The sequence below is a fragment of the Epinephelus lanceolatus genome, chromosome 17 (genome assembly GCF_041903045.1).
Source record: "Epinephelus lanceolatus isolate andai-2023 chromosome 17, ASM4190304v1, whole genome shotgun sequence".
NCBI classification, from domain to species: Eukaryota; Metazoa; Chordata; class Actinopteri; order Perciformes; family Serranidae; genus Epinephelus; species Epinephelus lanceolatus.
In genome coordinates this window covers 23,176,231-23,204,091 of record NC_135750.1, presented here as the reverse complement: position 1 = coordinate 23,204,091, position 27,861 = coordinate 23,176,231, and the positions used below count along the sequence as shown (strand labels likewise).

General features: G+C 40.3%; 2 protein-coding genes across 2 annotated transcripts; one reads left to right on the top strand and one right to left on the bottom strand.

Annotated features, from left to right (window-relative positions):
• The first annotated feature begins 18,277 nt into the window (after nucleotides 1–18,277).
• LOC117248010 (uncharacterized) lies at nucleotides 18,278–20,350 on the top strand. Its single transcript, XM_033612723.2, has 4 exons — nucleotides 18,278–18,386; nucleotides 18,563–18,626; nucleotides 18,753–18,790; nucleotides 18,883–20,350. Exons 1-4 carry the CDS (start codon nucleotides 18,367–18,369, stop codon nucleotides 19,604–19,606), a joined length of 846 nt encoding a protein of 281 aa, XP_033468614.1. The 5' UTR covers nucleotides 18,278–18,366; the 3' UTR covers nucleotides 19,607–20,350.
• On the bottom strand, nucleotides 20,161–22,761 carry fuom (fucose mutarotase). Its single transcript, XM_033613772.2, has 6 exons — nucleotides 22,487–22,761; nucleotides 22,203–22,271; nucleotides 22,054–22,124; nucleotides 21,861–21,959; nucleotides 21,707–21,780; nucleotides 20,161–21,184 (listed from the first exon to the last, which is right to left on the bottom strand). The coding sequence occupies exons 1-6, from the start codon at nucleotides 22,569–22,571 to the stop codon at nucleotides 21,118–21,120; spliced, it is 465 nt and encodes a 154-aa protein (XP_033469663.1). The 5' UTR covers nucleotides 22,572–22,761; the 3' UTR covers nucleotides 20,161–21,117.
• Between the last annotated feature and the right edge of the window lie 5,100 nt (nucleotides 22,762–27,861).

Here is a 27,861-nt window from a genome sequence, read left to right as displayed (position 1 = left end):
GCATATTCTTTTGTTATTGTTTAAATTCACATGAGATTTTAAACACACAGTCGTCTGAGAGATTACGGAGCCTTTAGCTAATATAATTAAGTTGGGTAAGAAGATGCTATCAGTCCCTGTCTCATTTTTCCTCTCTTTTCTTTCCCTCTCCCTCCATCCTTCTCCTCCTCTAATCAGTTCCACTCTGTTATTGCTGGCCCCGGGCTGTTTACCTCTCTGCTAAACTGCTTTCACAAGCATGACACCAAAGCCTCCTCAAATGTCTATTAGACCCGTTAGACCCGCAGTCACTGTGAGGCTGACCTTACGGCGGTTGTTTCCATCATTATGGAATCAGTGCTCGCTGATCTGACATTTCTCTCACCTTCTTAAACCAGGAATAGTTTTTCCCCTCTGATGTTAGTCGACCACTTTTGAAAGGTTAAGTGGTGAATAGGGGCTCTCATGGCAGCGCAGAGGGCTGAGCAGACAGACAGACTGTGACCGCAGCCCTGCAGAACCTTAAACGCTATGAAATCCAGGACAGACAGTTCAACACAAGTTCCGAGGACAGACATGCTCATGAATGCACCACGCTTCATGTACTATTTGCTCTGAGGTTTTGAGAAGAAAGAAGCATTTCCTGCAGTCAGGCCAGCTGGGAGTGATTTAGTGACATTAGTAAAATCCCGCTCTGGCAAGCGTCTTTCCTCGGGGATAAGTTCATAGGGCTATATAAACCATAATGTAACAGTAACCCTCTTTACTGAGGCTCATCTTGTGTTGGCTTGTTTGGAGAGGACACAGTGGGCATCATTATTGTGTTAGTTTAATTTGCAAAGATTGCTGTGACTTTTGAGTTTAACCTCTGTCTGTCTCTTTGCTGACATGTATTAATAGATCCTGAAACACAGTACAATGCAATGCTTACATACAATATTCAGTACAGTGCCCTCCACTCAGTGGGCTATGTTTGTATTATTGCACAGAAATCACACTTTTGCTCATGTGAGCTGTGAAAAAGCTCCTGCTGTGTGCCTGCAGGCTAGTATAGCATGTCTGTAAGTATTAACTGGTCTGTGCACCCCTCAGCACCTTGTTTGAGTACTTTATCTCTGACTTTCATCACATCTCATAACTAATGATGAAGAGACCAGGGGAGAAGAGATTAAAAATGACTCTCAGGCCTTATGTCTTCCACTAGACACACAATCAAAATTCTCTCCTCCCGAACCAGCTGCTGAATAAAATGTAAATCTAAAAAACACACCTGACACTCTCGTACATTATCAACTTCTTGAAGTTATGCTATGTTGTCACGTTGCACTTTATGAGAGCTTGTAAATGCATGCCTAAGTATCCAAATAATTAGAGCAATGAGTCACTGATTATGTCATCAAAAAGCAATCTGAGCTTAGTGAGAAATTTAAAACCAGAAATCAATTTAAACAAGTGTGTGATTTTTATTAGGCTCTTCCCAAGTAACATGAAGAACTAAAGTAATGAAACTTGCATTATAATTAAATTCTATAATCTCCACTGTTTAGTTTAACCTCAGCAATCTTATTCTTATAATCTCATCTCATCTCATCTCATCTCATCTCATCTCATCTCATAATCTCTAAATAGTGCAGAAGATCTGTAAACAGACCATTCTCATTCCCAGGGCGTACACTGTAAGATACCGCCACTTTGTTACAACTCTCGGTGTGTGATATCAACCCCAAAGGCAGACACACCTTTATAAGACACACTGGGCTTTCAGCTAAATCCAATGTAAACCAGTCTGCTGTAATACTTAATGCTGAGAGCGACTGATGTTATATAAAGAGTGAGAGTCCATGTGGGGTTAACCTGTTCTCATTTTGAAATGAAATTCAAATGCCACCATTTTGTTGGTGATTTCATTGTCAGACATAAATGCAAAAACACGTCTTTTGCAGCAGTATGCGTATAAATACGAGGTGTTTTACCAATGTTGTAAGTTTATTTTTAAAAAATAGTGCATTTAACAAGCAGAAACTGTACATTTCCTATGAAAATAGAAGTGTATTTTGAAAAGACACAATGCCTGGAACAAGCATAACTCGACACGGCTTCCTGGACAACACATTCTCACTCTGACCTTGTCACATATCGACTTTTGGTCATAGATCTTCGAGGTCCGGATACGACGTGAAAGGTACCCTGGTTGGTTGGTTGGTAACGTTCCGGGATGCCGTGTCAGGTTCTGCCTGTTATAGGAATTGTCTTCTTTTAGAATACACTTCCGTTTTCACAGGAAATTTACAGTTAACATACAGTCTCTTTCAAAATAAAAACACTGTGTCAGTACAATAATACAAATTGACATTTTTATTCCTCCAACAACTAACGCATGTGGTTGGGTTTAGGCAACAGAAGCACGTAGTTAGGTTCAGGTAAAAAGAACAGGGTTTGGCTTTATGATCTTAAGGGATGCAAACGTCGCCTTCCCGGGTGAAGGTCAGTGTTTGTTGGACCCATCCACCACCCCTCCTGGAGTTTCGGTACCTTAACTTTCGTTCTTGTCCCGTCACGAGCGCAATTAAACCATAACGGCGACCGGCCGGCCGTGTATCATGCTGACGTTAAGGGGCGGCTTTTTTCGTCAGCGTCTGTCGCTCCAATTCACCGCGCCAGATTTTGACGACTTCAGAGTAAGACTGAATTGTCCTGGAATGTCAACAACAGACATAATACCTTGCACGTCATATGTAGCCGTGAAAGTCCACTGACAAAAAGAATATCTAATGAGCTGGGATGAAAACGAGTTGGTAGAGCAGTAGAGAGAAGCAGTAGATGGGTCAAACAAACACGGACTTTCAGCCAGGAGACCACAGTTCAACCATAAGTCAATGCTGTTTTGACATAACATTACACAATTTACACATGGTCGTCGTGCACTGATGCCGCTCAGATGACATATTTATGTGAGGCTACCTTACAAGTGTACTTATTTTAACCCAAATTATGATCATTATTCTGAAACTAACTGTAACCGTTTCACAACACTTACCACGTGTTACAATGTGTTTCAGCTGTGTGGCATGTGTGGCACCATAAAACAACGAGGGGTGAGACAATTCATTGGTATTTTGATGACCTGGGATGAGAATGGGTTGGTATAAACATCACTGCTGCATGTCTCCTTTTATGGCGTCTGTTTTTCCTTCTACTTCCACTTCATTTTTATGTCTTTCTTATCTTGCTGTTTGACTGTACAGTATCTGTATAGTTTTCATCCAAGCCATCTAAACATGTCCAACAGAAACAATCTGCTCACTAGAGACATATGTAACAGTGGTGCTTATTTTATACATTGGGCTGGTGGGATTCAGAGGAACTCAGGAGAGAATCAACATTACTGTTATTTTAGTTTAGTTTGACAGTAAACCAATAAGCAATGCATTCAATAGACTTATTTTTAGCTCTGTCCTTTAACGCAAATTAGATACAGCAGCGAGACCACAGCAACAAGTTATCATATATCACTGGTGGTAAGCCCTTTCCCTTTCATGCTGCGTCTGTCTTTGCTCCCCTGTTGTCTGCGTTCTGCAGGTATGTAATTATGGTTTGAAAAGGTTGGAGCCAGACTTTCCACTGGGCACAGCGTGGGAACAAAGCAGGCTCTGGGAGGTGAGGTCAGGGAGCGCAGCGGCTGCATGGCAGCCACGGAGACAGACATCTAGAGACAGTCATCATCCTCAAGTCTGTTAGTGGGGTCGATTCAGAGGTCTGACTCACATCCTCTGACTGTGCCCAGGATAGTTTACGTGGCACTAAATGATGTGTAATGACCAACTTTGCAATCTGACATGAATAGAGGTTGTTTAGTGGCTATAGTTGATGAAACGATTACACGTTACAGGATTCCTCAAATCCGATTACAATTTGTCATTTTGATGCACTGCAGTTACTGAACATGAGAACACGTAGAAATAATACAAATGGTCAAACAGACAATTTAATTATATTAAATACTGGAAATAGCACTCCTTGATAAATGGAGGCATTTTATAAAATTATTGAGACACCTTTTCTTAAAATAAATGTTGATACATCGTTTGATGTAGTTATCTAATATAATAACAAAAATAATATCTGGAATTAAGATAGAGACATTTCAACTCTAATTTTGTTTTTCATTTTATTTGTTTATTTGACAGTAACAATGCAAAGCTTCTTAGCTGCAGTAGAGTTAGCTATAAGCTAATTCAGTGGTGTGGGTTTAATTTCAGCATTCAAACACTTAATTTCCTGCTAAATTTTCTGCACTAATTTGTGCATTTGTGGCATTAATTTATGGTGTAAATGTATTTATTTATATTTAGAAAAAAATCTGTTAAATCTTCTACTACTTTTATGTTTTTATTGGGCGGAAAAATGCAATTTCTTTTAAATATTGAGAGGCACGTTTCCCTTGCATCCACCCGAAATCTACACCCATGAGCTAATTTACATCTGGAGTCAGAGAATAAACAGAGAATAACATCTCTGTTGAAAAAATTAAAATTGCATGATAAAGTCACAATTACAAGACAGTAGTTTGTTTCTTCGCTTCCCTAACAACTACATCAGCAACAAGATTTCACAGTATTAAGTGTTTAGAATTTATGAATGATGGGTACATGATTGGGTTAATTTTAGCCATGATTTCATCTTGAATTTAAAATCAATCAAGCTGCAGCACTTTCTTATATAACCTGGAACAGAGGTCCAAAATATTCCCAACATTTGCCTCACATTTGCTCTTAAGCAGCACTGAAACATACCTAAATAAAGTTTGAAAACTTCACATACAGACCATACTGACTGGAAACACATCAAACACATCTTTTTATCCGTATCTCTAATGATGAGTCAATGTCCACTTCCTGTCCTCGTCTTGACATCGGGACAGCTTGATAATAATTTCTTTGTGTTTTAAACTTAACACACAGTTGTCTTAACATTATGAGTGGTGGTACTTATCATTGTCCCTCTGTTAAGGAAACTCTTCGACAGTATGTTGATGCTGGGAATTGCTTTTATGATGACACATCAGATTTTCAAGTTGCTGGAAAACTTACATTAGATTAGATTTTTCAGGAATTTAAGATTTTAAAACAATTTTGTTCTTCTATGGTGGAAAACAGCATTGTTCTAATGCCACGTCTGTATATGAGAGCAACCCTTGAAGCAGTGCTCCGATTAGTCGTGGATAAATGATGAAGACCAAAGATTAAGTAATCTTTTTAAATTAATCCCCTGGGTTTCACATTCTTTGTCACCAGGGTGCCTGTAATTATCCTTTCAGTGTGTAACAAAGAAGCTATTGGTATTCAAAGTATGAAGATGCACAAAAAGGAGGCATAACTGACATGCAAATAACTTTTATTAATCTTTACATATTCTCATAGGCTGATCTTGTTTCTTCTCAACATAAAGGAGTGTATGAACCTCAGAATACCAGAGTACTGCCAACAGATTGTATCTATCTGTAGTGAGCAAAAACTAAAAGCAGAGAGGAGAGTAAAAAGTTTCATCTGCCGACATAACTGCACAGAGCGGGCACATGTTTCTTTAATAAGGATGAAAGCGCGGCGCTCTTGTAACCGGATCTCTCTGTAGCAGGCAGCTTTCCATCAAGGAACAGCAGGATCCTCTCTTTAACTCAGGAGCATCAGGACAGATGGGACTGTGACACGCAAACTCAAACACACACAGACACAAATTTGGAGCGTGACCGACAGTGAGAGGATTTCTATGATCTTACAGATACAATGTGCTGTGAATACCAAGGGAAGGGGCAGCAGTGAAGAACATCTGTAACACCTGTACTCACTGTTAACACCTGCACTGAGTGTTGCTCCTCTCTGTCATCATGACAGTGTTTCGCAGGATGTGCTCCCCACTGAGTGCATTGAGCTGACGGCTCTGATGAATTCTGTGATGCTGGGGGTCAGAGGTTAAAGGTTAGGGGTACTCCAGCTGGCAGCCAGGGCCGCAGTGGACTCCAGTGAGGAGGCATTCAGTGGCTGGAGCAGGAGGGGGAGAGGGGGAGGATGAGGAGGGGAGGAGGCTGATGTTGTTCCTCTTTATATATTGTTCAATGTACTCCACCCTTCTTTTCCCCTTCTGGCATAAATCACTTTTCTCAGATGTTAGAAGTAGCTGAAAAATGTACGTAGCATTGTATAGACCTCTGTGTCTCTTAAAGTAAAAGGGCTATAATCAAGATTTTTATGTTGACAGTGGATGACATTAGTATGTGAACAGTTGTGTAGAGCTTTATACCAAGTTCAGGCTCATTGTTCTTGTTTTCTGGCCTGCAACTTTACGATTTTGGTTCATTCTCACTGCTCATAGGCCCCGTTTACATGTGGTGTAACATGCGCCAGTGAGGGTACCATAAGTGGACAGCTCTCAGTCTGTCTGTTTACATCGGATACCTGTGATCAGATCTTGCTTTCCTGCTCTGTATGCAAAGAAACGCTTATGCCATTTCTGTTTGCAAAGATCAAATGCATTGTTGTTTTTAACTAGTGAGAGGCAGCAATGCACCTCCCATGCCTAGTTTGCCTGAAATTAAAAGAAAAAGAAGAGCAGGGCAGTGTGCATGATGCAAGAGTGTTTGATCAAGCTAAGAATGACAACCTTCTCCCGCTGGTGCGATATAATCCATAGCTGTTGGCATGCAAATGTGTAAATACTTCTGCCTACATAGAGGACGTCAGCTGAGGACACAGTCCTTCAATATGGCCCAGGACACACGAAAAGGATGTGGCCATTTGCGGCCAAGACAACTGGCTACCCCCCGGGGCTGAAAAATGAAGCCAACACAGAAATGACAACGACTACTTGAGGCTGGCTCCAGAAGCCAGTCAATCCTCATAGACCCCCATGTTACAATGCCCAACTCTACAACATGTTTAAAGCCTGGTACAAATATGGTTTGGCCTCTATAGCTAATTTCCCCCTTCATGAGAACTGTGCAGGGGTTGAATTTTTATATAACTCACTGGTTTACATTTTACAAAGTTCTAAAGTTATGCATAATTGAGAGCAGGTTGCTTTGAGTGACAGGCTGTCTGCCAATAGTGCCCTCGGCTTCTCAGTAAGATCCACCCCTCGCTCCTTCACAGCCAGCCTCTCGCTAAAATATGGTAACTTCTGGCTCCAGAAGATCAAGATGGTGACAGCTGTAATGCAGAACTTGAGGCTTCAAAACAGGAGTCCACAAACCAATGGGTGACATTACGGTAGCTATGTGTCCATGGGCCTAGACCAGCTCCGAATATGGTCTGAACGACTGCATCTTAGAATGCATTGAGGATGCATTTGGTGCCTTTACACCTGTTGTTAGAGCTGTCCACTTGTGATCCGATCACCTAAGATGCAAGGTAATACCAGGTGTAAACAGAGCCATAGCGTCATTTTCGTCAACAGCAGGCAGCTGTTTTCAGCTATGATGCTCTAAAAATCCCTAGCAGCTACAACCAAATTTCTCTCAGGAGATCAGGGAGTGTAAAAACAGTGAATATTGTACTTATATTCATCAGGTGACCAGAAACCCAGCTTCAGATGAATGTTAATATTGGTATGTATTAGTTGCAGTGTTAGTCAGGACGGCCTAAACTGAGACCAAGTCATGACCAAGACCAGACCAGTGTAAGTCTCACACTGCAGGACACAATTACAATAAAATGTGGAACATGCTAACCATAGGCAGTCCTCAAGGTGATATGAAAGATCCACATTCCCATAAAAAAACCCCCACAGAAAACAAATAGATTCTTCTTCACTCGCCTCTTTTAGTGCCATTTATGCTTATGTGTGCATGTAAGTGTGCCATGAGAAAAGGCATTGCAGAGGTGAATGTATTTTGGGAATTTTTATTTGTTTTTTTATGTGCAAACAGGTACAAACAAACACTAAGGAGCTAAAAGTATTTTAACCATGTTTATTTAACACCCCTGTTTTGCACAGGCGATTTAGTGATATCCCTGCAGCTGTGGTCTTGACTGGTTTTGAAATATAATCCCAAGTCCTCTTTGTCTGAGACCGAGATCAAGTAAAAATGTGGTCAAGATGAGGCCGACTGATTGCTGGATGTGTGAATAGACGATAGACCATATCAACTTCAAATGTGATAATATGTCAGTGTTGTGTTTACAGTTTGTTTCAGATGGTCCCGAGTGGCCAAAAAATTCAGTCACTGCAGGTCTAAAGATTTGGGAGGAAAAACGAGCAGCTGATAAAACCCTACCTGTGAAACTCCTGTGAGTGCATGTCAGTAGTGAAGTCTCTGCAGTTCCCTGTTTTATCCTGCAGAGGGCAGGTCTCTTAATTAATGAGCCACATGTGCCAAGTGTTGGCATGATGTGTGTTTCATCTAACAGTGTTTTCCAAAACATTAGTTCTCCTCGAGTGGAAAATGTGTTTAATGAGAAGCGTCCAAAACACAGTAAATAGCCATTAAAGTTACTTTAACAGCTCCCACATGTTTACTGGGTTTATGAGGGATGTGATTGAGGCAGGATGAGGGTGTACGGTATGTTTGTGTGTGTGTGTGTGTGTGTGTGTGTGTGTGTGTGAGAGAGAGAGAGAGAGAGAGGGACCACCTGAGCTTTCCCTCTCATTATTGTGTCTATAATATAATATTTCCATGGTTGATACACTGTCAAAACAGTGTAATGGCTCCATGTCGGCTCAAGCAGCTAACGTCGCTAATGGCCTTCTTTCACACCGATAGTCTCAGATCAGCTTTTCAGATTAGCTTCCCTGGAGACAAAGGTCAACCATATACCTGTGCGTCTCCTCTCAGACAGACAAAGAGCTTCCCAGTCTTCTGTCATCAGTTACATAACATTTCTGTCTGTCTGTGTGTAGCTGTGCAGCTCCTGGTCTGCCTCCCCTCGTCTGCCTCGGCTGTCATCAGAGCTATTGTTGCTTGAAAACTGTCTCAGGCATTACCTGTGGAGCCAGATAGTCAGGTGGCTCCAGGCCCCAGACTGACTGGCTCATCTCTCCCCTCATTTCACCCCCTTATGGTCCCACCTGTTCATTGAGAAGACATTTTATTAAGCACTGAAATATATTAAAGGCAGCGTCAAAAGCTGAAGTGCCTGCATGCAACTGTTGAGCAGATGGCTTCACTAATTCATTCTGCAGCCGCTTCATAAGTCTGACAGCTTCAAAAAACCGTCATCACAACATTTCATGTTCGCCTCCACTCTTCCATGGAGGTCCTTCCCCCAGCCCTGTAATTGGTGCGGTTAAACTCCACCGTGAGATGTCTAATGTGTGTTTAATGGGTGTTGGTGAAGCATCAATTACGTTAATTGTAGATCATTGAGTTAATTTTAGTTATTTAGAAAACCCCAGCTTTCCTAAATGTTGTGAGTGTGGGGGGAAATGACGGAAGACTGTGAGTAAAGACAGAGGGGTGGTTAGCCTCAAATATAGCCCTGCGCTCCGGGACGACCTTTATGGGATTTACTGATAGTAATGACGGTGATGATGAGGTTTTGGCGCTGATGATTGTTTTAGTGTGGAGGGGTGACTTTTCCCTTTCGTACGGGGCGTACAATATGTTTATTATTACAGCTCAAACATTATGTGTTGAGGTTTAGCGTGGAGTCTGATGTCTCCCGCCGATTGTTTTCTATTTGTTCCTTTACCGGTAGAGAATTCTTGATGAAGACGCCACTTTAAGTCAAGTAGAAACATGATGGCTGCATTCCTCTCAGTCTTAGCAGTAATGAGCTGTTATTGGTTTGAGACAGAGCCAGGACATCAGATCCTGCAATTAAAGTTACAATTTGAAGAAAGTGCTGTCATCAGTGGAAATGACATATTAATCTATGATATCTGACTACATGTTGTGCACGTGTGTAAGTAAATACTGTGCACACGTGCATGCATGCTCATACACACACTCATGCACCTCATCACAGAAACATTAAAATGAAGCCGAGATCATTTATTTTAAAATGGGAATTTAGTCAAATATTCATTTTAGTGGTTTCCCTCATAAATTGCTGCAAGCTGCAACATTTGGAGCATGTTTTCTATCACAGATTTACAGGCATAAATCACGACTTAATGCCGCATTTAAATAGTTACAGACAGGCAATTTATTCTTGGCTCCCTCCTCGCATTTTGTGCAATAACATTGTGTGACTGTGTGTGTGTGTGTGTGTGTGTGTGTGTTTCACAGTTTATTGGCAGCGATCATTACCTGCTGACAACTCCCACTCGTTCAGGTCTTTATTGTTGCCCTTTAATTTTCTAAAAGGCTTGTCATTCAAATGATACATGTGCACATCGCACCAGCACACACACCCAGCCAACAGCAGGATACAAGCAGAAGTATGCAGTGTGGTTGGAAGAGGGAAACATATTTTGCACTTGGTGGATCAAACCAAACCTCTGATGGCTTCTAGAGGTGTCGGGGCACAATCTGTACACACCACATATAAAGATTCAATTATTCTCACATCACCTGACCGCAGCCAATTTAAAAGAAAAGGATCTGGGGAGCTGTTAGGAGCTCATTGAGAAATATTCCACCATCTCTAGTGCTTGTTTTGCCTCCAGGCTGGATAATTAAGCTATATAAACTTCTTCCCCACCAAAGGTAGGTAAATACAAACTTGTAATGACACATGGGCCATATATCATTCTAGTGGGATACAGTGACATATAAATATAGATATGATTTCTAATGTATGATCATGTCAAAGTTGTATTGATATTAAAATTTTAATTAGCGACTTTTTTCTTGAGCCTGGAGACAAATGTATTGCAGCCTATGTGTAAAAGTCGGCAAAATGAAACAAGGGTTTGGCATTTTGGGAAACATACCTACTTGCTCTCTTGCCAAGAGTTACATGAGAACAGGTCATACATGTGGCCAGTTAGCTTAGCTTAGCTTAGCTTAGCATAAAGACTGAAAACAGGTGGGAAACAGCTAGCCTGGCTCTGTCCAAAGATTAAAAAAAATAATGATAGTAATCTGCCCTACCAGCAACTCAGGGCCCTGACACCAAGCCAATGGTTGGCTGTTGGTGAGCTTCTATAGCCCTAGTTTTTGCACTGTGTTCAGCATTATTAGCACTCGTCGGCCCTTGTTGGCTTTTTTTGGCCTGTTGAATCCATGTCAGAGACAATGAGCCTGTCGCTGAATGGACTCGCCCCGATAGACAAATCAGCTCAGTGCAAGAAGAGAAATAGAAGTGAGGAATTTAAACAAATGGCTAAAGTGAAGAGGGTGTGGAATGAAACTAAATTGCTTTATGAGGTAAGATTATGAAGACTTTCTTTGTGCTCATTCATTCACAATTCTCTCCATCCCACTCTCACTGCTTCCTCTAATTAACTGACTGCGGGTGTTCACTCCTTTACTTATCCAATCAAACTTTGCCACGATCTCTCTCAGCCAATCAGGATGCCACTGCAAAATTTTAAATACACCCTCTCTTCTGCTGCTGTCAGCCATCATTTTAGGCAGAATCTTCATGCCCTCCTCTACCCCGTCGTTCACCTCCAGCCATCGTACCCAGAGTCCAGGACAAGCTCAACAAAGGCTCATTCCTCTACTCATCCAGATCATCAGCACTTCTCCATCTTCCTCTCATCTCATCCTCACCACCTCTACCACCACAAGCATCTAGACCCGGGGGGGCGTTCCCTATTCAACTGTGGATTCATCACCCTCCTTAAATCGTACCATCTCTATGGGGTCTAATCGCCACAGACTTTTCACATTCGCATTCCTATGTGCACGTTAATGAATATTCTTTTTACTATAAAAACGTGTCTCCCGATTGGAATGTTTTTATCCATTCAGCTATTTATCAGAAATGGTTCTTAAGTGTTTGTTTTATTGTTTGCTGGCACACAGTAAATATGATTTGTTCTTTCAACATTGGGTTGTGTTGTTATGTTCACACCAGGCGCGAGTAAAACAATTTGCCTTAGTGAATTACATGTTAAGCCAATGTAAAGATGTGACTAGATGCAAATGACTGCAGCAGTCAGCCTTCATCACCACTTGTTCTTTGATGTCGGTTTGGTTTGTCTTGGCCTTTTAAGGTAAATTTCGGTTTATTTCAACCTGTCTCCTATTGTCCTAAATTTGTTTCAAGTGACTAGTGACATAAAAATAATAGTTAGCATGTTAGCCGTTAGTAGCATCAGACCTGTTAAAACGTAAGTGAACGGTCATACTTCAAGTGCAAAGTTAGTCCACTAAACAAGCTTTTTTTTCCACAAAGACCGCCTCATATCGTTAGGATAAATGTCAGAGAACGTATAGAAAACGACATTTAAACGTGTTGTCTTACCTTACCGGTGTGCTGCCATATTTGTTTATCCCTCTAGCTCTGCTTTCCAAAGCACGGCCAAAATATTGCGAGAACAAGCAGCAATCTCGTAGCGTGCCTGAACAAGCAGCAACAGCTGGAAGGCAGAACCGGACAGTAGCCTGAAAAGTTCATTCATTTATTTTATGAAAGATTTATAGAATAATGGCTGACTTTTTTGCCAGACTTCGACTTTGTGGAGGAGGAATTTGATTTTGCAGAGTTTGATGGCCGCCCTTATTTATTTGGGCCAGAATACACTGACGAAGAGCTTCGTGAAATTGAAGAATGGAGGAGGAGAGAGAGAGAGAGAGAGAGAGAGGCGCAACAGGTAGAGGACGAGAGGGGAGGAAAGGCTGCTGCAAGGCTGCGTAGCTCTGGAGATTGGTGGTGTAACGTTACCTGTGAATGCTGTGCCCCAGTGACAACAGAAGAGGAATGCCTCTGTTGCAAGGAATGGGACCGGTTGCAGCCTTATTTTCAAGGTCTGGATGTGACCGAGGACGAGACACCTCCACCTGGAGCAGTATCCAGCTGGGCTTTATCTACAGCTCGCTAGATATATTTCGGCTGCGCTTTGGAAAGCAGAGCTAGAGGGATAAACAAACATGGCAGCACACCGGTAAGGTAAGACAACACGTTTACATGTCGTTTTCTATATGTTCTCTGACATTTATCCTAACGATATGAGGCGGTCTTTGTGGAAAAAAAGCTTGTTTAGTGGACTAACTTTGCACTTGAAAGATTGCCCGTTCACTTATGTTTTAACAGGTCTGGCGCTACTATGCGCCCCGGCTGTATCTAGGCTAACGGCTAACATGCTAACTATTATTTTTATGTCACTAGTCACTTGAAACAAATTTAGGACGATAGGAGACAGGTTGAAATAAACTGAAATTTCCCTTTAACAGTGGCAAACTACTATTCCTTTAAAATGTTTCAGTATTAAAACCAGATGCCTCTGAATGCATTTAATTTAAAGTTCACACATTGGTATATTGTCTATACCGCTCCTGTTTCACACAGACTTACCAGTGTTGCTCTGAAAAACTAACTTTTCTACTAACAGCACCACTGCTTTTAACTTTCCGACACTTCATCACATTAGTGAAGTGACTGAGACACAATTCACTGTGATGGAGAGCAACTCGTGCTGAGCTGCAGCGCTCAGCCAACCAGAGACTGGTTAAACCACAGAGGAGTGTGTTTTTCTGTAAGCCAGTAGGACCATCAGAAGTTCAGGGAGCAGAGCCCTGTGGTCAGTCTGTGTTGGTAGCTGCCGTCGGCCGGTGGGCTTCACATGAAAGAGGTTTCAGTGATGTGTGCAGGACACAGGGGGTGGATTGGTAGAAGCTTCAGCACACTTTATCCATCAAACCTCACTTTCAAGGCTTGGTGCAGCGGGATGTCTTCTCCCAGGGTTGTGGTTTCTGGGAAACCGACAGAGCATTTTCATAATGGCTCACATTATACTCCTCAATGTCAGTTTAACAGCCAGCGTGCAGTGAGTTTGTCACCAGCTATAATCTGGTAGTGATCTTATTTAAAGGTTTAGATTGACATTTTGTGAAATACACTGCTGAGAGTGAGATGAGAAGATTGATACCACTCTTGAATGGTATGTTCTTATCATCTAACTCTCAGCGAAAAAAGCGAAAAGCATATTTCCCAAAGTGAACATGATTTTGGATGACATACTATACTATGACTTTTTTTCATGATTTTGGGCAACATACTATACTGTGACATTTTTTCATGATTTTGGGCGACATACTATACTGTGACAATTTTTCATGATTTTGGACGACATGCTATACTATGACAATTTTTCATAATTTTGGACGACATACTATACTATGACTTTTTTCATGATTTTGGACAACATGCTATACTATGACTTTTTTCATGATTTTGGACGACATACTATACTGTGACGTTTTGTCATGCTTTTGGACAACTATGATGTTTTTCATGATTTTGGACGACATACTATATACTATGACGTTTTGTCATGCTTTTGGACGACTATGACGTTTTTTCATGATGTTGATTGACATACTTTGACGTTTTTTCGTGATTTTGGACAACATACTATACATTGACGTTTTTTCGTGATTTTGGACAACATACTATGCTATGACAATTTTTCATGATTTTGGACGACATGCTATACTGTGACAATTTTTCATGATTTTGGATGACATGCTATACTGTGAAGATTTTTCATAATTTTGGACGACATGACATTTTTTCATGCTTTTGGACGACAAACTGAAACATGAACATGAAAAGCATGAAAAAACGTCATAGTATAGCATGTTGTCCAAAGTCATGGAAAAAGGATACTATGACCTTTTTCCATGACTTTGGACAACATGCTATACTATGACGTTTTTTCATGCTTTTGGACAACTATGACGTTTTTTCATGATTTGGGACAACATACTACACTATGACGTTTTTTCACGATTTTGGATGACATAGTATACTCAGACGTTATTTTCATGATTTTGGACAACATACTTTATACTATGACGTTTTTTCAGGATTTGGGACGACATACTCTACTATGATGTTTTTTCAGGATTTGGGACGACATACTCTACTATGATGTTTTTTCAGGATTTTGGACGACATACTCTACTATGATGTTTTTTCAGGATTTTGGACAACATACTACACTAAGACATTATTTTCATGATTTTGGATGACATACTATACTATGAAGTGTGGAGTCTGAACACAAGCAGAATCAAACGTTTTAAAGATGTCTGATATTTCCTTGCCTAGGGAGAGCCTTTTTCAGGGGGGGGGTAGAAGACAGTAGACCACTCACTGACCCGGGAGTGGGGCTAGTCCACAGGACTTGTACATATGGATCTGATCGAGAGGGCAGATAACCAGCAGACACAGTGGAGCCATCCCTTCAACAGAACAGGAAGTGTGTGGCGTGTCTGTCTGCTCCTGTTGTACTATACAGTGTGTGTGTATGTGCTGAATCCTGTTGTCATGAGACGTTATTAACCCATATGTTAACTTAATGACTCTCCTACTGTTGTATGAACAGCGAAAGAAGAGTTCTCACAGTCCTAATGGTCTCCTAAGAAGTAAACTCTCCCATGAGCTACATCACAGCAGATTGATGGAGGGGCCGCCAGATGCTGAAACACTGATCTGAAATTAAATCACATTCTTTAAGGGTGTATATGTAATGTTACATTAGTTTAAATCAGGTTATGGCTGTGTTTTGCAACTTCCAGATGTTTATTGTAATTTCAAAGTTTTCTGTCTTGGCCACGTATAAGAAAAAATGGATTTGTAAAGTGAGTTGTAATTATCATTCTGTACATCAATCACAAAGCTGTTTATCCTGAAACAGTGAGCGTTACAGTGTGATAGGATCTTGGCATGGACGTAGATGAGAGATGACACATTCAACAGTTGCTTCAGTAAGCGTTGTGGCTGGCAATAAGATCACAGACTGATCATCTGCCTCCAATCTGTCCTCCTTCAGTGGGTGTGTATGTGAAGGGTAATTAGTTGTTTTAAATGATTGAAGCTGTTCGCAGGAGGGAGTCTGTCTGAGAGAGTTCCTGTGAAAGTAAGCCAAGCACGGGAGAATGTGCTTTGCTGCTTCATGGTAATATTACACATATACAAGACCGGACTTTTCATACAACTCTTAATGATATACATTTCTATGCGCACTGCCCCTTCTGAATAAATAATATGCTAATGATCAGTCAGCATATTCATAAATCACAAGTCACTGTATGTAATAAACAGTAAAGCAGAAGTTGTTTGATCTTTTTGTGTTGTTAATGAAGAATGACCCACATTAAGCCTCCAAATCATGACTAATAGTCAGGTCAAAACTCCTGCAATAATAGACAACAGGAACTTAAGAAGGTTATTGCTATATTTATAACCTTCATTTAATCAGGTAAATCACATTGGGATTGAGACATTATTCTTAAGGAATGGGAAGTTTATTCATATAGCACATTTCAGTAACAAGATAATTCAAAGTGCTCTACGCAGAAGATCAAAAACACTGAGACAAAATGCAAATTAAACATAAAAGGAAATTTAAATACAATTAAAAACAGTCCTTAAAGGCCCAGTGTGTAAGACTTAGGGGAGATTTAGTGGCATCTAGGGGTGAGGACTGCAAATTGCAAACAGCTGAAACTTCTAATTAGAATTCCTTCAGTGTTCATTGTTTCAGAGGTTTTTACCAGGAGCAGAATTATCCTCAGAGATCTCTCCCCCTCCAGAACATAGTAATAAACACCTGTAAAACACTGAGTAAAGCAGTAACATGTTACAAATCAGTGTTTCTCTGATGCTGTTAGGCACATTGCAGATAGCCCGCTTGTCCAGCACCTGCAAATGTGTGCTCACCTATTCTCTCTGATAACTTAATATGTGCTCACCTTTTTTTGGGCCAGAAAAAAACAGGTGAGATGTTCAGAAGGTTCTCAGTGGGTGCTAAATTATCTGCAGAGGTCTCTTCCTCTCTTAAACAAATGGGCCTGGTGATTAAAACCGGTAAAAACACTGCTCTTGGTGCTCAGGGGCTGCTAACTACAATGGCTGATGTGAAAATGTGAATGATCCCATCAAGAGCCAATGTTTGGTTTGTCCATTCTGGGCTACAGTAGAAGCATGGGTTAGAGTTAGCGTTAGGCGATAACCGTAGATGAGGACCCCCTCCCTGTGTAAATATAAACAGCTCTTTCTATGGTAACAAAAACACAACATTTTTTATGTGCAGGTGATTATACACTGAAGAAAACATGGTTATTATATTGTATTTCATTTCTGACAAAATTTCCCCCCTAAATCATACACACTGAGACAGAGAGAATAGATATTCAAAACAAGCTAAAATAGAATTGGACAGGCATAAAATACATGAACAGAGGTTACAGTGCAGTGTTAGAAATAAGTAAATTATTTGATTTAATAAAAGGCAGCTGCAAACTGAAAAATCTGTAGCCTTGAACTAAGAGAGTACACCATACAGCCTCTCATTCTCATTTAAATTGTACAATAATGGGAAGGTCAACATGGGACCACTGTTGTTTTCCCCGAGTCCGCAACATTCAGTGCCCCCTGCCCCCACCCCTTTTTAATGCGCCCTATGTGGGCTTTTTTGTAAATTTATCATCTTGTGTCTCTGTCTTGCTGCAAAGACCAATCACCCTCCGGGGACGAATAAAGTTGCAAGTTGAACCCAACGATCCTTGCTCTGCTAAATGGCGGAAAGCAATTTTTATTGTATCTAATAAATAATAATAAATGTTATTTGGACTGCACTGCGGCTACATTGAGTCCAAATAGGAACAACCCCCTTAAGGAGATTAGAAAAACTATTAGTGCAAGATAAAGTTTGTCCCATGACAAAATATCTCAACCTCAGCTTTTAGGCCAGAGGGTATTATAACCATGTGATTACTGATTGCTGACAAGAAGATTAATGTAGTTGTAAGACCGGTAACAAGTGTATGAGATCAGTATAAGATTAAATTGTTTTTGCAGGCAAGAAAACAGATGTTTAAAGATCATTTTTTGGGCTATTTGCCTTTATTATAGGACAGTTTGAGAATGACAGGACAGCAGAGAGAAGGGGGATAACACACAGTAAAGGGCCACAGGTTGGAAACGAACCCAAGCCACTGCAAGGACTCAGTTTACATGAGCTAGAGGTTGCCCCTGAAACAAGTTACATTTTAATCACAACAATAGGCTAAAAATCTTATTCAGGACAGATACAAATGCAGTACATTTACACCTATTAGACCTGATGACAGCATGAGGAGTTTAGCTGTAATCAGCCGTTGGCACAGAGACACGATTGCCTTGCTGAAGGCAATGAATTACTTACAGCTGACGTTCTTGTATTCAGACGATACAAAGGTCAAGAAAATATAACTGGTTTATTAGTGGAACTTTGGTCCTTTATCTCCAACAGAACGTGAAGTGAAAATCTCCTGTTCAGATCCAAAACGTCGAGATGAGAGCAAACATGTTAAGGTAAGAAAACAGATCTCTTCTTTCTGACTCTGATTACCGAGGTCGTTAACTTGATTTTAATGTTTAACAGTGTGTGGACAGCATGGTTAGTTTCTTTGTCTGGACGAGGATCTGTCGTGTAATGTCTGTAACACATGTAAAATCTGAGCATTAATCCAGATTCCCTTCACTCATAGGTTTTCTCTGGTAGTCTGTGCGTCTCTGATACTCGGTATCACAGCGAAGCCATACAAACCATGGGTATGTATTGCTCCTGGCTGTCCGCAATATTACTCTCCAGCTCTAAATCATATATATGATAAATTATTCCTGGTGAATTTAAAATGACAAATGTTTATATGTATGTAACATTTGTGCTTTCTTCAGAATAAACTCACAGATGAAGCCTTCCAGGATACTGTTGTGTAAGTTGTAATTTCCTTAAACTAAACCTAAAGTGAATACTTGTCTCTTGGATTGAGGGAATGCAGACTGACATGCATGATATCTATCTCAGATCCATAGATGACAAAGGAAGGATGTCCTGGGGAGTTGAAGTGGAGCCTCCACAGGACATGGACGAGACTGACTATGACATTGACCCTAGCATGATGATTTGGAAGAGCATGGCAGGCACAGGACGGGACAAACAGCCCCTGAGGGCTGAAGAAGACTTGGATGAGCTGCACCATCCTTCAATGGCGGATCTTCTCAAAGTTCAAATCCAAAACCTGGATACTCTCCCTGCTGCCGACATCCAGGCACAGCCCTGGCAGGAAGATGCTGACGTGAAGTCCAATCAGGAACCAGAGGAGGACAAAGATGACATCGACCACCCTGGTTTTAGTGAGGTGGCGCTGAACGAGCCTGAGCAAGACTGGGATGAAGTCTACCACAAAGCGAGGGAGCAGCTGGATGGATATCTGGCTCCACTACGGGCTGAATACAAAGCTGAAGCAGAGAGCCTCATTTCACACTCTGAACCAGAGAAGGATGAGGACGCGCTGTATCACCACGATGACCAGGGTTCACCTGTGCAGATGGAGCCACTGAGACCTGAGGTCTTGGCTGAAAGTAAGGCGAGACTTCACCTTCAACCAGAGGAAGACATGGACGACGTGTACCACCGAGATCTCCCAGAGCTCATCCCTGACCATGAGGCTGCCGCTCCTGTTTATTTGCCGTCTGAGAGGAAACACAGCGAGCCAGAGGAAGACCTGGACCATCTCTACCACCCATAACCCTTCAACAGCTCAACCTGTGTTAATGCTTATCATTTCAAATCAGACACAAACATAACCTGATACTAGGGGTGGGAGAAAAAAAACGATACGGCACAGTATCGCGATATTTTTTTGTGTGGCAATATCGCATCGTATCGATTTTTAATTATATAAATTGTTAATTTTACAAATACAAATTAAACTTTGGGTAGCCTACTAAAATAATATAATCAACTTCTTCTTCAGTCCAATAGATAACGTTTTGCTGCTGCAAAAAATGGCTGAAGTGAGATGAACAGACATCATCTTATTAGATAATACAGATGTTAACAAAGTTTTTCTTTGGGGACATAATTTACAATTGAAAAGGGTAATACATCGCAATATATTTTATTGCAATACTCAGCAGATCACAACATATTTAAAATTGCAATAATATAATTCCCACCCCCAGCTGATACACAGGTTAATAAATCACAAGTGTCATTTGAGTTCATCAAACTGTGAACACATCTAAATCTTAGTGTCACTCAAATGTGTCTTGATGATAAATATACTTTAAACACTGATCAAAGACTTTGTGTGTTTTATTTATTGAAATGTATGTACAAAACAGATGTTAGTTACAAAAGCAATAAAGTATTTCTGCTCCATGTAAACTGGAGAATAATCAGGTCATATTTACAGTATTAAAGGTTCAGTGTGTAGGATTTAGGAGGATATACTGTCAGAAATGGAAGATAATAAAATGGAAAATAAGTATTTTTTCTTTTGTGTATAACCACCTGAAAATAACAATTGTTGTGTTTTTGTTAGCTCTGAATGAGCTGTTTTTATCTGCACAGGAAGCAGATCCTTGTCCTTGTCCATAGAGATCACCATGTTGCTCCGCTGTGTTTCTACACTAGCCCAGAACTGACACTCGACTGACTGATTTGTAATGGTAAATTGCTTTACTCTGTGTTTTTACCAGTTGAAATGACTGGGTGTGTTTGTTTTGGAGGGTAAGAGACCTCTGCAGATATTTCAGCTCCCAGTAAAAACCTCCTAAATGTCTGGATCATAAGTCATCAGAGAAAAAAGGTGAGCACACATTAGCAGGTGTCTCCACACATGCCAAACAGTGTCTGAGAAATGTTAATTTGTGACGGGAAACTGTTTTATTCAGTGTTTTTACCAGTTTAAAAAATCACCTGATCTGTTTGTTTTGGAGATGAGGAGACCTGTGCAGATGATTCTGCTCCCGGGAAAAACATCCGGAACAATTAACACTGAAGGAATTCTAAGTTGGGGTTCACGTCTGACACACAATTGAGGTTTCAGCTGGTTGCAATCTGCAATCCTCGCTAAATGCTACTAAATCCTACACACAGCACCTTTTATTTAACATGAAAAACACTAAATTATATTTTCAACTCACAGCTTCTGGTGGAAACTGAATACCATTGAAAATTGATTGTATGGAAAAATATTAGTACAGCTGTGACTAAAATCATTAGATTTTAATTACTTTAATGTGTGTGTGTGTGTCATTGTAGCAGCTCAGCAGGAATGACCCCCTTCTTCAGTATCAGGTTACCATACAGAGCTGTTTCCCTGCGTAGACAGAGCAGAGGACAGTATTTAAATTCACCAGCTTCATTTAAAAGACATGTTTGAAATAATGAGACTTTCGTAGAGCATTCTGTATTTTTTCTTAAAGGTCTAGTGTGTAGGATTCAATGGCATCTAGCAGTGAGGTTGCAGACCGCAACCAAGTGAAACTTCTCATGTGTGCCAAGCATGTAGGAAAACTACTGAGCCCGACACGAAACCCTGAATGGCCCTATCGAGAGCCAGTGTTTGGTTTGTCTGTTCTGGGCTACTTTAGAAACATGGTGGTGCAACATGCTGGACTCCGTGGACAAGGGCCTGTTCCCTATGTAGATATAAACAGCCTATTTAAACAACATAAACATAAACATAAATAAACATGCTTATTATATTTCATTTCTGCTGACAGATGCCCCAAAATCCTACACACTGGACCAAAGAGACACATGCTGCTGTGCTCATTTAGCAGACACAGAATGAAACATGCAGCTACAATAACCAGATGAAGACAGAGTAAATACACACCCTGTTGCCACAACAGCGTAGGCTTTCTTGGCACGTTCATAGAAAGCAAACCTCTCCACCTTTTCAAGAGGAGCCTACATGCAACAGAAATCAACACAAATTAGTCAAAAATCAAAGGAAGTTATTTAATGTTACTCACTGAAATCTGGTTTACCTGAGACCCAGCCTGACCCAGGAGCTGTGTGTAGGTGTCCCACACAGGGACAGGTAAACGTCTCTGTTTGTCACTGTCCACCAGATCCATGACTGTGGCCTGTGGAAACATAAGCAGATTCAACAAATGATTTTTTTTTTTTTACCCAAGACATCACTCAGTGGTTTTAACTTTCGCTTTATGGGTCCTGTACCGGAGAAGGGACGTAGGTATCCAAGGGCAACAGCTTCAAAATGGCCTCCAAAAGCTGTGGGATTCCCAAACCTACATAAAGGTAAGACACAGATATAAATACATCTATTCAAAAAACATTTTCATTCACAGATAGATGTGTTTACATACCATCAGCTCTTATCTCTTTAGGACCACAAGCACAAATGGAAGATGCTGGAAAGTTTGCATCAGCAAGAACTGGAAAAAAAAAGAAAAACACCGAATGAACTACATCTTATATTTGTGCCCTTTCCAGCTATGCAGGTTAATGATCCTGTGAGTCTGCTCTGTCACTATTTACACTGCTGTTGACTTGAACTTAGCCTACTACCCTACAGTGACTGTACACACGTTACAGGCTAACACTGCTAGCATAGCCCACAAGAAATAAAGTATGTTATTAAGTATCATACCCAGTTCATCCCCGTGGCCCATTTTAGCGAGAGCATACAGCAGCTCAGGTGAAATAACAGAGGGGATTCCTCTCAGCACGACCATACTGGCAGCCTTCAACAAGGGAAAGAGCGAAACGAGAGGAGTCACTCCAGCTTACTTCCGGTTTCGTTTACATCCGCCAGACGTGCTAACCGACTAAAATAACGTACTAATAAAATAACAAAAGCAGTTTAGCGCGTTGCTAGTCACACATGTGTGTCGCGGTGGTATCCCCTGTTGGTCGTCAAGGCAAATATTACACTATTTTATGTTTCGGTTTACCAAACTGAAACGTTTGCGGACAACTTAACTATCTTGTTATTTACATCCCTGGTCTTTGTAGACGCGAGGACCAGGATATGCGTCATGTGATCAGGGACTCTAATTTGATTGGTTGGAGGTGGAGTACCTTTCACAAACTTGAAATCTAAATATTATAAGTTCAAAACATCATCAAACACATTATTTATCTTAGTTTTTGACATAAATAAATAAATAAATAGCGATATCATTATCTATTTTAATTATGTTAATAACATGTAGGCCTAAATAGCATTGTGAAAAAGGCAGTTGTGCACCACAAATGTTCGCCTACATGCAATATGAAATGTATGGCTAATATTTATGTTATACTTTTAATTAGTTATTCCCAAAAATGTGCAGTGACTTTTGCAGCTAAGGGACTGGGGCCTGTTGGACAAAGCACCTTAAGTTAAGATTTTCCTTAAAGTTCCAGATAAGGTTTACTTGGGAAAAAAAACAACATAAAAACCTCCAAAACAAACCAAATAAAACTGTTGCACAAAACATCCTCACGTCTTCTCCTTAATGTTTCCTTAAAATGTCTACTTAAGGATTAAGGTTTTTCTTCTTATCTTGGTGTTATAGGCTACTTAAGGAACTGCTTAAAGTTTGTTAAGCAAAGAACCTTAGGCAAAGTCAGACCAAAAACATAAAGTACCTCTGGCTCCATCTTAACCACAAAATGGTTGAGTTTAATATAAATGGGAACAATGAAGGCATCCTGAGAAGAGTGTTTCGTGACTGAGAGAACCTGATGGACACACTTAATGGTGAGCAAATGATTTTGTACTTTAAATTCTACCAGAAGTCAATTCATGATTGTGACTGTCTGGGGTTGGATCACTCAACTTTCAAAAGCTGTGCTCCAGCCCCTTTACAAAAATGATGCTCTGTAGTTTTATGCAACAAGATCTTTACAGTCAGTTATTGGAGAGGTATTTAATGCAAGCCTTAAGTGTCACACTTAAGAAGCAAAGTTAAGGTGCTTTGTGCAACTGGCCTCTGTTCTTGATAGAACAGAGGCTTTGATTCTTGATTGATAAATAAAAATATTTATTTATTTTTCACCCTCTCTAAAGCTACAAATATTTTTCCTTGAGCCTTTCTGAGTGACCCCCCCCCCCCCCCCCCAAGAAAAAAAAAAAGAAAAAAAATAGGGATTTAAAAAACTTACCCTTTGATGTTTAAAAGTTAAAAATCCAGTTGAAAAATGACGCATTTTTTTCGCTTACACTGTGCATGCTGGGTAGTTCAAGCATGGGTTTTATTTGGGATTTATTTTTGCCAAATAAGTGCTTTTTGATGAAATATCTTTATTTGAGCTTCAGATGCTTTTATATATATTTTCTTCTGACAAAAGCAATCATTGCACATGATGTAATCAAGGCCCACTGGAAATTTGAAAATCCAATGATTATTTCTGTTTTTACAGTTTCTGCCTATGATGAATGGTGTAATTTTGGTGAGTCTTAGATTTTTTTAACAGGCATTTTTTCTTTAAAAATCACCTGTAAAATAAATACAAAAGACAGCCATTTAGATTTGTATGCCCCACCCCTACACCAAAATAAAACCTCCCTCCCCAGTGCTTAAAAAACATTTGACATACCTCCCCTTTTTGTACCACCCCTCCCTCCTCATATAACTAACGAACAGTCCCTAAGTACAAGTTATCTAATGACATTGCTACAGCCTGTCTCTTCTCGTTATAAAATAGGGTAAAGTGCCATTAGTCCTCAGACCTCAGGGTCGGTTAATCTTCGGTCTGTGTTGTTCCTGACAGCCTTGGGTGGGCATAATTCAAAGCAGACATCGGTGAATGTGTTATTCCGACACGGTCTCTGGTGCCAAGAATGTGAGATAATGAAAATATTTGTCAGATGAAAACCACTCCACCCGGCCTGTTTCATCTGAGCCAGAGAAACTCTCAGCTGGATGGCAGAAAAATGCTGAGGAATCCTTTCCATGACCGCAGATCCTGGCTCTGTGAGAAAAAAAAAAAAAATCTGCATATAAAAACAGGCTATCATAAAAATCAAGTTACGGCATTGAGCACTGCAGGCTTGTGGCTTATATAGTGACTTTACAACCCTTATACAGCTGCTGTTGATAATGAACAGGGGAAACGTGTTGGTACTTTATTGAGTGTTTTTAATCTGCAAATATTAGATATCTAGCCTATATATGCTCGTAATATTTCTTCATTCCAGACCTACAATGTCTGACTTTATCCCTGTAATATTCACCTATAAGACATGAGATGTTTTGTGGATAATGCCAAACTCTGACATAGTTTTGTGCTAATCGTGCAGGACAAAGTGAGCCCACATCACATTAAATCTTATAAGTTTTTAAGTAGGTTCCTATGGAAACGGGTAAGTAGCCTATTTGCTTTCTTTTCTTTAAAGCAGTTTTTGGTCACCTTTGCTTCAAGTTGTGCAAATAATTTTTAGAGTGCATGCATTTATCTATGAAAATATAAAAGTGAAAAACATAAAACCAGATAAAGTCACCAACAGGACTGAGGCAGTACAGTTTAGGAATATGAGAGTGATTTTTGGAGAGGGATGGGAGTCTGCTGCTGTGCAGGAGAAAAGGCCCTTGCAGGAGCCAGGCCTGTCTGCCGGACTGAAAGCCCTTTTCTCCCTCTCCGGACCCATGCTGCTCCCTCTTTATTTCGCCTTCTTTAAATGAGTTTATCACGCTATGAGGGTCTGCGCTGCCAAAATGTAACGTTTTGCCCCCTTTGTCTGTGTAGAGAGCCTCAATTGAGTCTACATTTATTATTTTGACCTTTCGGTAGCCTCAAAGAGAGGAGCTTCTTTTCGGGCCCTTCTCTGCAGACTTTTGTGCTTCCCCGCAGAGAGAGGAGACGAGTTTTTTTTCTCTCTCCTCCCTTTTTAAAGTTTTGTTCCAGCGGGCTGACAAGAAAGCGAGCTCCAGGGGAATATTGAATGAAAATAAAAATCAATTAGGCCATGGCCTTGTGGAGATATGGGGCGCCGCCGTGTGAAGATCAGAGAGAGAGAAAGGTGCCTGGCGATGATTGGAGCGGCCAAAGAAAGCGCACACTAACCAAATTTGTTCTGGTGTTTTCTTTGAAGTCAAAATCATCGTTTTATGTGCTCCCGAATATTTTCAGCCAATAGATGATGCGCAAGAATTTACATAGAGGATCTGTAAGGCTTTTTATAGGCTATCTCATAAGCATTGTTTGTCTTTTTTGCTGCTGGGAGTATAATATTTCTAAAATCCTTGGAGTTAAATCTATCAGAAATAATCATATTCACTGACACATTATCAAAAGATTTTGATCCTAAGTCCTTAAAGTTGAAACCATTGACGCCTGTGCTGTGATACAGGAATCAAACAAGCCCATTTTCCTTTGGTGGACTGATGGAAACATGTTCAAATCTTATTTCACAGGGCTGACAGGTGAGCTTTTAGAATGTTTTTCTGCGTGGCTGACTTCTCCCTTTCTCTTTTTAACAGTATTGTAATTACTTGACATTATAACTGTCACTTTACACGCATTTGGACCAAATTAAGGGCTCATCTGCGAACAGCTCGGTGCCCGTCCGTCCCACTGAATTTATAGTCTGTCCAGTGTCTGATCCTGTGAAGCAGCATAACAGCCCCACCTGGTGGTGTGAAGGACACATTTATTGAGTCCTGAGTGAACTGAACTCACTAGAGTCAAGTTTTCAGCTTGAGATTTGGGAGACACTAGTTACTGAATTGTATATTTCAAAGAGACATTAGGAATCAGCCTCTGAAACCAGGACTTAAACTGTTAATTACCGTAAAACTTCAATTAGTAGCCCAGGATGTTATTTGTTTAAGTTACTTACCTCAGCAGGCCTATATTTGGCACAGGCCTTTAATTCATTTTACAGAAAACTGTTGCTCAGCAAAGAGAAAATACGATCAGATTGTTTGTAGAAAATTAGGCTTTGAATAAAATAGCCTACCATTTATGTGTTATGTTGTGACACTTGTTTCATGGCACCTGAGGATTACAGCACCCAGCACACTGCCACAACACAACTTTTCCCTGTTAAAATTATATTCATAACTTGGATTAAGTTTTATGAAAAACCCCTTTAATTCTTGTGATTGTTGGACCCTTATGGACTAAAGGAATATACCTTACTGGGTAATCGAGGAGCAGACACATTCTGACTTTATGACAGCTTCAGAGGAAGGGAGTCACCACTTGTTTTCATCATGCTGATAAACCTGAATGAATTACAGTCATCTCTGATGCTCATGGTCTCAGTAAAATGAACTGTACTGAGCTAACGATGTGTTGCATCTCCATACTGACAAAATTTTGAATATTTATATTTGTATCAGTGATCTTCACAGTGAACTAACGTTAGCTCAAGAGGGTAGTCAACAATCTGGTTTTATACATCTAAAGAACTTCTATAATAAATGAACTGCTTGGCAACCAGACCAGGCGTCTAATAAAGACAGGCCTTTCTTTGTCAAAAAGTGTAGCTACACCAGGCTAGTAAAAGGGACTGGGCGTTTAATTGAAGTTTTACGGTATATGCAATCACTCTGCATCACCTAAAATTGTAAATGTATAGTTAAAAACACTCAAAAACTTGCCTGACTTTCTAAGGACCCATAATAAAATTTCAATTACCATTCTCAGTGTGTAACATGAGTATTGCTTCATCTAAAAAAATGTAGCACAATTTAAAAGTAATAGTGGGGCATAACAAAGGTAAGGAAACTTTGGAATTAATGACCCTACATTTTAAATCACACGGTCACATCAAACATATCAGATTTAAAGTCTATTCAAATGTAATTAAAGCCAGCAGGCAAACATGGAGGGAGAGAGTGCTACCCTATGTCAACAGCTTCAGGAAATAAAGTTGCCATTACGTTACATTTTGTTTAACAACTATATCCCATGACTTTTCCCAAACCTTTCAAGGGTTTTAGTAATTCCATGACATCCCCAGGAAAACAAGATTGTGGAGTCCAGTTTCAGGTTTTCCATGACCGTGGGAACCCTGGAACAAATACAGCAGAC